The sequence below is a fragment of the Chenopodium quinoa genome, unplaced genomic scaffold (assembly GCF_001683475.1).
Source record: "Chenopodium quinoa cultivar QQ74 unplaced genomic scaffold, ASM168347v1, whole genome shotgun sequence".
Classification (NCBI taxonomy): Eukaryota; Viridiplantae; Streptophyta; class Magnoliopsida; order Caryophyllales; family Amaranthaceae; genus Chenopodium; species Chenopodium quinoa.
In genome coordinates this window covers 8,028,934-8,041,667 of record NW_018742484.1, presented here as the reverse complement: position 1 = coordinate 8,041,667, position 12,734 = coordinate 8,028,934, and the positions used below count along the sequence as shown (strand labels likewise).

General features: G+C 35.2%; 1 protein-coding gene across 1 annotated transcript; it reads left to right on the top strand.

Annotated features, from left to right (window-relative positions):
* Positions 1-1,621: 1,621 nt before the first annotated feature.
* LOC110719247 lies at positions 1,622-4,416 on the top strand. The gene is made up of 5 exons (XM_021898146.1): positions 1,622-1,674; positions 1,774-1,859; positions 3,328-3,458; positions 3,502-3,871; positions 3,992-4,416. The coding sequence occupies exons 1-5, from the start codon at positions 1,622-1,624 to the stop codon at positions 4,414-4,416; spliced, it is 1,065 nt and encodes a 354-aa protein (XP_021753838.1).
* The last annotated feature ends 8,318 nt before the right edge of the window (positions 4,417-12,734 follow it).

Genomic DNA, 12,734 nt, shown 5'->3' with positions numbered 1-12,734 from the left:
ACACTCTTCAAAATGGGCATACGGGGCAACGCCCAGGGCACGTATCAGTAACTAATATATAAAGCTAAACTTTTAGCCAGACCACGAGACAACGATACTTGACATTCCAACTTTTCACCAAGTGTCGCGCCACATAGGTGATAATTAATTATTAATATGACACGTAGGATTTATTTGAATATATATTTTTTTATAGAATAGGATAAAAAAGTTGGATTAATTCAGTAGGATAAAAAAGTTATTTTAGAGATTTGTTTTCAATAAAACTTTTGGTTTAGAATTTTATTTTCAATAAAATACCAATATTTCTATACAAATGACGAATGCAGATACAAAAGGAAAAAATAAAAAGTCAAGAGACATATTACTTTATATAACCGTTCTCTTAAGTTTTAACATGCAACCAACCTTTCCTTAAATGTTAAATGAAAAGATAACACAACTTTAAACTGTTCATTTTGGTTGTACATTATTACTTCTAATTTTTTAAAATCGTTAAGTGATTATTAATCTATAAAATACCCATAAACGGAAAAGTAAAATTGTCAAGTGATTATTAATCCATGAGTAAAAAATTCAAATAACATATATATTTTAGATAAAATGTTTTATTTTAAAATTCAATAAACAACCTGGGGCACAAATCTGCACCATCGATTTGCTTTGATCTAACTGTCAATTTTCGGCAACTAATAATGGTATATTTGTAATTTTTGCATCTTTCATTTATTTTCTTCTCTATCCCACATAACTTTCTCTCTCTAAAATTTTATATAGCTACCTATTTCTCTCTATTTTCCTAGTGCATTTGGGCGTAAATTCATCATCAATTTTCGGTAAGCTCGTCAATTTCATCATCAAATTTTTCTACGTTAATTGATCTTTTCATTGTATATTGATCAATATCTTAAACTTTTTACCACTTAATTTTTTATTTTTAATTTGTGTTTGATTTTTCTGCTTAATTTTTTGAATTTGATATCGATTTTTTCGGCTTTATTTTTTCTCAATTGTGTTCGATTTTTTCATTTTAAGTTTATCAGTTTGTGCTCTATTTTTTCGGCTTAGTTTATCATTTTGTGTTCGATTTTCAATTTCATCATCAAATTTTCTGAACTTTGTGTTTTATTCAATTATTTTGATGATATTTTTCTAATGTTGCTGCATTTTATTGATGTATTTAGTCTGATTGTCAGAAATGTGATTTCCTTGCTTTTGTATTGCCGTAGAAATTGTTTATATATACAACCTATAATTATGGTAGTTTTGCAATGAGTTATAAGTTCGATTTTATTTTTAGTTAAATAGTTGATCAGTAGCCATATACGAAGTTCTATGATAATTGTTGGTTGTCAGATTTTATACTTAGGTGGCTTGTAAATTTGTTGTTAATTTGTTGTTCTTGACCAAAGTAAAATGAATGAAAAGGAGTTTCTTTATTTCCGTTATATAAATGGCTATACACTTATACTCAATGTCACTCATCTTTTATTCAAATATAACGTTCTAACTTGTTTAGGCAACTTTCCTTGCAAATAGAGTGTATCCTGATGTCTGTTGCTCCATTTCATCTTATTGTTCTTATAATTGTTATACATCTCTCTCCATAATATACGAGTCTATGCTCCTCTATGTGTGGTGGTGGTGTGATGTTGGTGGGTATGTGAATGGACAGTAAGCTGCTCGTTTGTGTATAGGTGTGTGATTGGGTGAAAGTTATGCTTGTGATTGTGAGCGTGTTGATTTCACTCCTGTGTGTGCTGTGATGTGCAGATATGTGATTTTGCCTATTAATGGGTTGTTATATGATGTGTATAAGAAAGAATGTGATTGGTTAAGTGGTGTTATGGTTGCAGACGGTGTGTGTAGTGTTAGGCTATAGGTCATTTGGGTGTGAGAATGTGAGATGCAATGAGTGACTATTTCATTAACCCTCAAATTTAGCACTATGGTTAAAGCATGACAGTTGTATAAGTTAGCATGATAGTGGTATGAGCACTATGTATATTAGTGCCTAATTTTGGTATGAGCCAGGTTATAGAGATGACAATATATGAGCAATTGAGCACTATGCACATGGCATAATGTATACACGATTGATCATTGACACCGATGATGGTAATGTGACTTAGCTGCGCTCCAGCTCTTGATCAAACTTGCAGTTGGTTTTATGTTATGGGAACCAAAATTACATCTTTTGTTGATATCCTTGTTCTAGCATTTACTTGTAGTGTTGTTTGACTATAGTATAAGTCATATTGTCATACTCATTTATTTTTTTTTAGAGATATTAAACCTCAATAAAGTGTTGTGTTATAAGTTTTGGTTCGCATAGGGGTCAATGAATTCAATAGCAAATTAAATGATGTTTCATATACATTAAACCTACTAGCTTAACAGGTATAACATTGTACAAATGCACAAAGATGTGGGTTCGAATCCCACGTAGGTTCATTTCTATAATGTGAAATCGAGAGTTTGTATGACAATATAAGAGTTCAAATATAACAAAGTTTTCCATAGTCATTAATCATTTCAAGCCAATATTTTGCACATAAATCATTTTAAGCCAATTTTTTGCTTGTAAGAAATATAACTTAGTGTGAATTTGATATACCTTTTTTTTTTTATTAAATATGTTTTAAACATAGGCAGAAAACTTTAGTATATAAGAAAACATTGAACATAAACAGAAAAAATTAGAACATTGGAAAAAAAATAAAAAATAAATTAGAACATAGAGAAAAATTTAGAACGTAAGCAGGAAAAATTTAGAATGGAAGCAGAAAAAAGTTTAGAAAGTAGGAACTGGTTTACAATATAAGCAAAAAAAATTTACTCCGCAGAACATAGGAAAAAATTTAGAATATAAGCAAACAAAAATTTTGAACATAAGTTAAAAAAAAAAATTAGAACGTAGGAAAAAATGTAGAGCATAAGCTGAAAAAAAAATTTAGAACATAGGAAAAATAATTTAGAACATAGGAAAAAATTTTAGATCATAGAAAAAACTTTAGAACATAGATAGGTTGTTCTTACATGAGAAAGTGTTCTTATATATATATATAAGAGTAAGGCAAAGGTAGCTGTTTGACAAGCAAAAGATAAGGCTTATCAGGAGTTTTATGAAAAGCTTGACTCCAATGAGGGAGAAAAGATCATTTATAAAATGACAAAGAGAAGACAAGAGGCAAGGAAGGATATTGGCATGGTAAAGTGTCTCAAAGATAAGAACCAAATTGTCCTAGTACAAGAGGAGGACATCAAAGACAGGTGGAAAAGGGTACTTCGATGAATTGTTTAATGGAAGTAATGGAGTTGTGACAGGAGATATCTCCGTGAGTGATGAAGAAATCAACATGGAGTATGTGCGGAGGATTAAAAGAGTAGAGGTGGAGATTGCATTAAAGAAAATGACGCCTAAGAAGGCGGTTGACCCTGATGGTATACCGATGGAGGTGTGGAGGTGTTTGGGTAAGATTGGTATTGATTGGTTGACAGACCTCTATAATAAGATATGGAGGGCTACGGAGGATCCCGCAAGATTGGAGGAAGAGCACCTTGGTCCCGGTTTATAAAAACAAAAGAGACGCTCAGGGTTGTTCTAACTATCAAGGGATCAAGCTTATGAGCCCTATGAAGTTGTGGGAAAGAGTGATTGAACATAGGTTGAGGGCATGCACAAACATTTCGGATAACCAATTTGGTTTTATGCCTGGGAGATCTACTATGGAAGCATTCCATTTGATAAGACAAATGATGGAGTTTTATCGGGTAAAGAAGAAGGATATTCATATGGTCTTTATTGATTTGGAGAAGGCATATGACAAGGTGCCAAGAGAGGTACTTTGGTGGGCAATGTTGAAGAAAGGTATCCCACAAAGGTACGTGGACCTGGTTAAGAATATGTAACGGGATGTGTCAACAAATGTGAGGACATGTGGAGTGTTGACAAAAGATTTCCCTATTATTACAATTGGATTGCATCAAGGGTCTGCATTGAGCCCTTTTCTTTTTGCAACGGTTCTAGATGAAATAACTAGACTAATTCAAGATAAGGTTCCATGGTGTATGTTGTTTGCGGATGATGTGGTTTTGGTGGATGAAACTAAAGATGGGGTTAATGACAAGTTGGAGAAATGGAGGCAAAGGTTGGAATCTAGAGGGTTTAAGCTAGTTCGGAGTAAGACTGAATATTTGGTATGTCGCTTTGGTACTCAAAGGGGGACAAGTAATGAAGTGGTGAGTTTGGATGGAAAGGAATTGACCATGAGTGAATGTTTAAGTATCTTGGGTCGATCATCCAGAAAAATGGTGACATTGATCAAGACGTGGCCCACAGGATTAAGTCGGGGTGACTTAAATGGAGAGCGGACATGGGAGTGTTATGTGACTGAAGCATTCCCTTACACTTGAAGGGAAAATTATACAAGACTGTCATAAGACTAGTGTTGCTCTATGGTACAGAATATTGGGTTTCTAAGAAGAAGCACATTAAAAAGATGGAGGTTACAGAAATGCGCATGTTAAGGTGGATGTGCAGGAACACTTCTAAGAGATAGAATCAGAAATGAGGTTATTCGCAAGAAAGTAAGTGTGACAGGCATTGCAGACAAACTAAGGGAAAATCTTCTGCGTTGGTTTAGGCATGTAACACGGAGACACCGTTTCGAAGAGTGGAAGAGTGGGACCATGGAGGGGTTAAACGAGGGAGAGGGAGACCGAAAATGAATTGGTTTGGAAGGACTTAGGAAGGATATGAAGTATATGAATTTACATGAACATGAAGCATTGGATCGTAAGGGATGGAGGAAGAAGATTTTTGTGGATGACTACACGAAATAATAAAATTTGGTTCAATAGGCAGTTCTTCTTTAAAATGGACATGTTAAGTTGGAAAAGCTAATCTACGCTTCACGTCTGTTTTTGACAATGGCTTACTAAAAGTGAAACTAGCATTTGGATAATTTGGTAAAGCCATTTAAACTTTATTAAACTCTCAAATATGATATAAATGACTGATTAATTATGTTAAGTGGTTTCATATACTACACCATATTAAGCAATTAATAGTGTTTTTTTCCCTAAAAACATAGCACTTATGAAACGCTATAAATTATATGCGCTGCTAAAAGAATTACGGCACTTCTTTAAAGCGCTGTTGAAATTCAATATTTTAATAGCACTTTTTTGTAAACGCTATTAAATCTCTATTTTAGTCTTGGAAATTAAAGCATTAATTTATTTATTTTTTTTTTTTTATAATAACTCTTACAATATTGCTCATGTCAAAAATTCGAGTTTAAATTTTCTATTATAACTAAGACATTGGTGAAAAAAGATTCGAATAAAGGATCTAATATATACTCTTTAGCTCAATACAAACAATAAAAGCAAATTCATTTCTCATAATATATAGAATCTAATAACATAAAATCATACATTGTATGTATATTATTCAACTCTAGTCTAAAAACTGTATTAAAATTCTAGCTATACGACTCATTTCACTTCTCATAGATGCAATACTAAAACAAGAGAGAACCATGACACGCCATCTATGTTTTGACATTATTGATTTGACCTTGCACCCTCACATGTCACATGATCCGATCCCTTGAATCTAATAATATACAATCATCATACGGCAAAATTAACAACAAATTAAAGTCGTAGTTAATAACATTGTGTGATGGGTATCGTATATGCATATATAGATCAATAAAGACATTAGGTCTCAGTAATCAATAAGAGCCAAATTAAATCCACACTACTTATTGACAAGGATGAACACAAATACAAGACACATATAGGAAAAAAAAAAAATTAAAATACAAGAAAAAATTAAAACACAAGCAACTAATCTAAAACTTCCTAGTCTAAGCAGCAAAAGGACCGAGTTAGAGTGAGACTAGCTACAAATAATATAATCAAAAGAGTTCCATGTTTCATTAAAATATGTTGTCAGCAACTAAAGCAAAAGAGTTAACATTAAGCTAGTTTAGTTTCATGTTTCATTAAATATGTTGTACACTTAGCTAAATCCCAACAACTATTCTCCGTGTATCATAAGATTCTTAACACTCCACTAAGCTCAAATTATGCACTAGCTTAGGTAAGTAGCTAGCAGGTCACATGAAATAAATTTACATAATATATCTTCTAAACTCACATGAATTCGAAGAATATGTAGGTTTCATAATTCAATGAAAATTTTTAGGCATGTACTCGACAATTAAATTTTAATCTCAATCTGCAGTACAATCATCTTTTGTCTTACTAGTTCATTTGCCCAATACTCGTATCAAAGAGAAGACATATTTCCTATAAATTAAATCTCAATCAACCAATTATACAACAAAATGCTCAAAAGGTTCTGATTCTAACTTTGCTTTTGCTCATACTTATTTAATTTTCATAGAAAAATTAATGACATTCTAGATTATTTTGGGTCTAAATTACATATTCTTAACAAGATAATCAATTTAACCATAAATTTTAACATTTAATGTCTACCTAGTAGGATAGTATTAAGTGCAATATCACATTCAAGAAAGCAAAAGAAAAAATAAAATTACTCTTCTTTATAAAATTGGTAATCAATCTGATTATTAATCAGTAAAAAAAAAAAAAGGGAATTTCAGCCAAATTGATTCTTAGAATTTGCTCCTTTACAATCTTATAATAGGTGGGCATAGGTGATAATACGCCCTAGGACAACTGCAATTAACCAAGGTTAACATTAAGAAATTTTCCAATAGCTTCAAAATTTGGGTCAGAATCGATTATGCTCGAAAAATTAATGCAACTCATTAACAACCAAATTTAACTCAAATATCAAATAGTCCCGAAACATCACATCACATCAATTTCTTCTGGATCAAAGAATACCAACGAAAATTACAAACATCAAAATTCTAGCAACAAATTTCCTGGTTATAATATTTCATAGCTTCAGCAATTATAACCAATAGTTCCATAAACCACCTTTCGTGCACCGTAAATTGAGGGATATAACATCATTATTTAATTGCATCATAGTTAAGTGCAAGTGTGTGAGTAATATTATGCGTCACATATTGAAAGGTAAAGTAAAGAGCTTTCATTTTATAATTCAAGAAGACTACTTCTCTCATTACTTATTTGTTTTAAGATGAAACCTAGCTTAGGTTTTGATGTGGATTTCTCTTCTTTGTCTCTCCTCTATTAAAAATTAAAAATGTGGCATCAGAACTGGTTAGAGACTTCGAGTATATATACTCGTATTATAGTTATTATACCTACCCTTGCTGAGCATTACGCATCACTTGAATGAAGATAGGTGGACCAGGATCAAGATTCTTGTAAAACTTGATTACATCATTTTCGCGTAATTCGTTCTCTTTTACTAACCTGTTTTCATCCAAATATAATGTACATGTAAGCTTGACAAAGATGTTCATACTATAATTTGACCAATGTTTAATTTTTGTACAAACTCAAATATAATACGAGTATTTGTGTAGAGGATGATGAGAAGAGTTCATACTCCCTCCAGCCGCGAGATATGACAGGCTTAGGATACCTGCCGGACCTAGTGGTGCAAGTTAGAGTCCAGTTGCGCCCTTCCATGTCATATACTTGAAATTCCAATCTGTTAGGTGGTTGATTAAGATCGATTAAGAGATCAAAATGGTCAGACGGCCATGACAGTCTAACGCCAACATCTGTTCGAGTTAGCCTTTTGGTGAAAAGTAGCTCCATTCTTTCTCTTAAGAACAGCTCCATGTATGCGTACAACACGAATATTTATTACTTATAAGAGTATACTAAGCTAGCTTATGCTAGTTATGTAACGGTATTTTTAATTTGTATGTATGTGATTGTTGCTTGTTCTTGCATTGTTTGATTTGCTTCTATATATACCGTCATTTGTCAAGTTTGCAGTGGTAGGTCCATGTGCCCTTTTTGGTCTGTATGTGTGGCTTCCCCTTTTTGGTCTGCATGTGTGGGTTGTATTAAATATTAATGGAGATGAAGATTTTATAATCTAATCATAGAATAATAATTCCAAATTATAATCTAATCATATATAGACGAAGATTTTATTCTTCATTGAAAAGCACTTGATGATGACCAAATTAATGAATCTAAAGAGTATAAGGTTTGACCCTTTTCAATTCTAACCAATAACGGTATGTACGTACAATGTGGGATCTTGTGGTTACTTATCCTTATTGGCCATCTACTTCATGTCTTTTATAATCTAACATAAAATCAAAGAGAAAAACTTGTCTATGAGACTATGACAGTCTTTCTGTTCTTAATAAATCTTGTAACATTAATATGATAAATGTGCATATGTTTTACATTTTATATGATTATTGGCAATAATAGTTTAGGTTGTGTGAAACGATATATTATTATTATTATTATTATTATTATTATTATTATTATTATTATTAAACAAAAACCTACAAAGTTAATTCATTTACAAGAAATTAGTGGGAAGCCGAGATACAATATGGGCCCCCACCCCTCTAGCTATAGCGAACCCGATCCTGTTGAAGATGTGAGCAGCTGCACGAGCACCAATATCTTGAGTCCTAGCGAACGCCTGAACCCACTTCAGCAACGCAATAACATCTTTCTCTAATTCCCCCAATAAAGAAAAGGAGAAAGGAAAAAAACCATAGCCAATAGCCCTGCAACACGCCCCATAATTGTTTCGCTTCTGTTGAGCCGCAGCCGACACAACACGACCAGGAACGAAGTCAGACAACCCAGATTGTGTCAAAGGAGAAGACCCCGTCAAGTCAACACATATATCAAGGCCTCTATCCCAAGAATAAAGCAACACATCTGCTGGTCGAAGAGCCCCGTCGTTTCCTCAAGTCAACCCAACATTAACCTCCTTTCTTGCAAATTTCCCAAAGCGAAAACAAATATCAAAAAGGGTATCACGAACAACATTGTGCCGATGCTTAATACCCACCATCCCAGCAAAAGACACTGCATGATCCCCGTATAAATATCCCCATCAAAAACCCTTGAGCAAACAGAACACGATGTCGAAACGGAGAACAAGGGAACACCCAACCGGTAGCAAAGAACACAACGGTAAGCCTTACCATTCATAGTCTGACCCAAACCTGATAATGGGACTGCTCGCAACCAGGCAGATGTGTGATCCCCTGTTAGGACTTTCATAAGGCAACCTGACGCGGAGATAAGGAGAAAGTGGATTCTACAGATGCAGTGACCTTCGTGACATATATATCTGCCAATTTCTTCATGAGTTTGGGGGCAGCGATCTCACTAGGGTTACGCATAAGGTCAGTCTCCACAATCCTATTAAAAAGACTAAGAGCACCATCGAAGGCCAGTCCTGGACCAACAATACCAGAATTGCGAAGAAGTGAAGCCTGAAGACCAGAAGACTGCAAACGCAACGCAAGGAAAGCATAGTGCCGAACATCACCCGCTGAATAGACACCCAATCCACCATAAGTAAAAGGTAAGGTGGCAAGTCGCCATTGCCAATCACCAAAACCTGGCCTCGAAGTAGTTACAATGTGCTCCAAATAAGCTCGAAGGGCCACATTAAAAGAAATCTGGGCCGCTTCAAAAAGACGAGGAGGACAAGTGCGCATAGAAAAGTAGAGTTTTGAAACCCCAGTACACGCACGAAGAAGTAACAACTCACATTGGGGATCATCAAGATTAGAAACAGCATCCATTAGCACAATGGTCTTCGACACTCTCTGCGAAACAAGCTCACCACAGAAAGAAGAATCTGCACTGACAGGACCACCAAGCAACTTAACAGCCTGTACAGGACGAGCAATATCTGGAAGAAAGACACCGACCACACGGCTACATGGTTCTTCCGCGGGCCAGAAAACTTTCATTTTCTCAACATTTACATGGAGGCCAAGACAAGGTCCATCCACCAAAATCAACTCCATAACCTTTCCTACCACCAAGGTGTCACCAATAATAGTGTCGTCATCCAAATACTAAGCATGCAAACATAAGTCGAAAGAATCCCTGATTCGGCACACCAACGGATGGAGCACCAAAGAAAAAAGCAAAGGGCTAAGAGGATCACCCTGCTGCACTCCTTGACATGACCTTAAGATATGCTCCCCATAAAACAGTCTGGCTAGCTGGAGAAGAGTAACAGAATTCAACCCAATGCGAGAGAGCTGGACAACGGAGACGGACCTCACGTAGTAAAGCCGTACGATCAACTAAATTAAAGGAATTCTGGAAATCCACCAGCAACATAGAGAGGCCAACATCACCACCATGAGCCTCAACCAAACGATTAACAGCATGAAGAATAGCCTTACCACCCGCCAGCACACCAACACCAAACTGAAGACCTCCTAAATAGCTTCCCAGACGTGGACCAATTAAAGTAGCCCCAACCTTTGAAACCAAACGCCTCCAAAAGGTACCCATAGCAATAACCGAATACCACCACCAGGCTTAACAAGTGGCGTATGAGAAGCACTAACAATGTATTCTCCCAACTCAGCAGGATATTTCCTAGCGAGAAAAAGATTAACCGCCTGCGTAATAGAGTCTACCAACTCATCCGAAATAGATACTGCAGCACCACTCAAGCAATCCATAAGATCTTGAGCACGTAAGCCGTCTCTACCGCACGACATACGTACCACGCAGAAAACCCTTAATCTGATCCAAAACAATAGCAGGTGTAGCAATAAGGGGCTGATCAACGGGGATATCCAGTGAGATAGGAGCCCAAAAGAAAGGTTGCTTAGCTTGTAAATCAACAAGAGTAGCATCATTGTAAGGGGCAAGACCAGAAGACAAAAGAACCCTAACCGCAGCAGTGTAATGTCCATCACAAATCTTTCTCTTACATTGCTTAATATTACGCTCAGACAAATCATGCTCATCATCAGCATCCAACAAAGGAGGAGACACATCAGCTAACATATCCCGCACAAGATGCACAAAACCACCAGGCTCACACCAAGAACGAATAGCAGCAGTGATACTCTCTTCCTACTGCTGCCGCCTGACACCCGAAGAACACTCACGACTACTCCTCGGAGAAAAGGTTTTAAGAACACAGAGAGGCAACACAAGCAGTTGAACCCAACAAGAGACGTCATCAGGCTTGCAGATCACCTTATCAAGCGCTCCTTTAAGAACCCGAGAAAAACTCAAGCGACACTTAGGAGGAATATATTTCACCGAACGGAAACGCTTAGATAGAAAACTATCTAGGAGAGCAACATCGAACGCCAAAAGAAGCTAACGAGTCACACTAGGAATAAGATCAGATACCTCCGAAGATGGACCCTGCAGTTTAGGAAAACCACAAAGAACAAACCGAAAAACACCATCCCCAGAATCAGGTGGGGCCATAATATCATCAGAATGCTAGTTTCTGTAGGAAAAATGACCGTTTATAAGAAACCTGTTCTAGGAAAAACCAAATTATCAAAATGCTAGTTTCTGTTTTTATAAGAAACTATCAGAAACAAACGTGAAGCATAGATTTGCTTTTCCAAAAAAACATTTCCATTTTATAGAAAAACTGCCTATCGATCTCAATAAATGTCCATACTGGTTTAAAATGTTCGATCTTGAAGGTCAATGTTGCTGGTATTTCCAGCTGAATAATAGGGTAAGTTGCAACTATTTTAAGCCTGGCTGAAGTCTCCGGTGAATGGCTTAAGTTTGTCCATGCTAGAAACCTTCGTGCTAAAGATCATATCGAGTTCTACAAGACTAATGATGCTCGCGTTGAAGCCATACCTTTTATCATCAAAGTGATACGAAACAATTAAGCATCAATGCATCATACATATATATGTAAGAGGTCCTTTCTTATTATATCTTTTCTTATACGTGCCATTAATTAATTAAATAAAACTGTAAGAAATTAAATACACAATAGTTTATACAACATTTTTTTTATTCCAGTATCAACGTAACTTAATTTCCTCCTAATGCAACATTACTGATGAATGATTGTACTACTGCCTACATTCGTGCAGGGTGTGCTAGTTAAGGATGGTGAGATTAGTGATTGCCAACGAACCTTTGCTCAATAGCTCGCTCACACATCGGTGTACTACGATGTTTAAGAGAGCTCAAAGAAATTCGGTCACCACTGAGCTTACCAGACTATACTGTAAGTCTAAGAGATTGTCTTTGCTTATGAGCCAAATTGAATAATTTCCATTGTATGGTGTGAGTTTGTGTGTGCGTGTTTTTTCTTCCAATGCATAAAGCATGAGTGTTTGATGGTTGTTACTAATAGTTTATTTTGTAATTGCATGTGTACTCCTATTAATGTATCAAGCAATTCACATTAAATGATCTAATTTTACTTGTATTTCTCTATGATGTACTCCGTAATATTAATTGATTAATCATGAATTATTATGTACTATATATAATGCAATATATTATCCTAATTGAAAAAGTTAAATTTATTATATGATTATTTTGAATATGTGATACATTTTATTAGCTTTAAAAATGATGGATATGGATATAGCAAATAACGTATCAATTGAACACAAAACGTATACTTGTCAAACCGTTAATAAACATGCACAATCGAAACATCTAGACTAGAACATGGTTTTTTGCTGCTTTCTAAAAGCATGATGTGAATGTGTGAAATGTGATGCCTTAAAGTCGCAAAAACTCCAAAACCACGTGGGCAATTTATTTTATGGTAAGCATACTTTACAACGTCAATA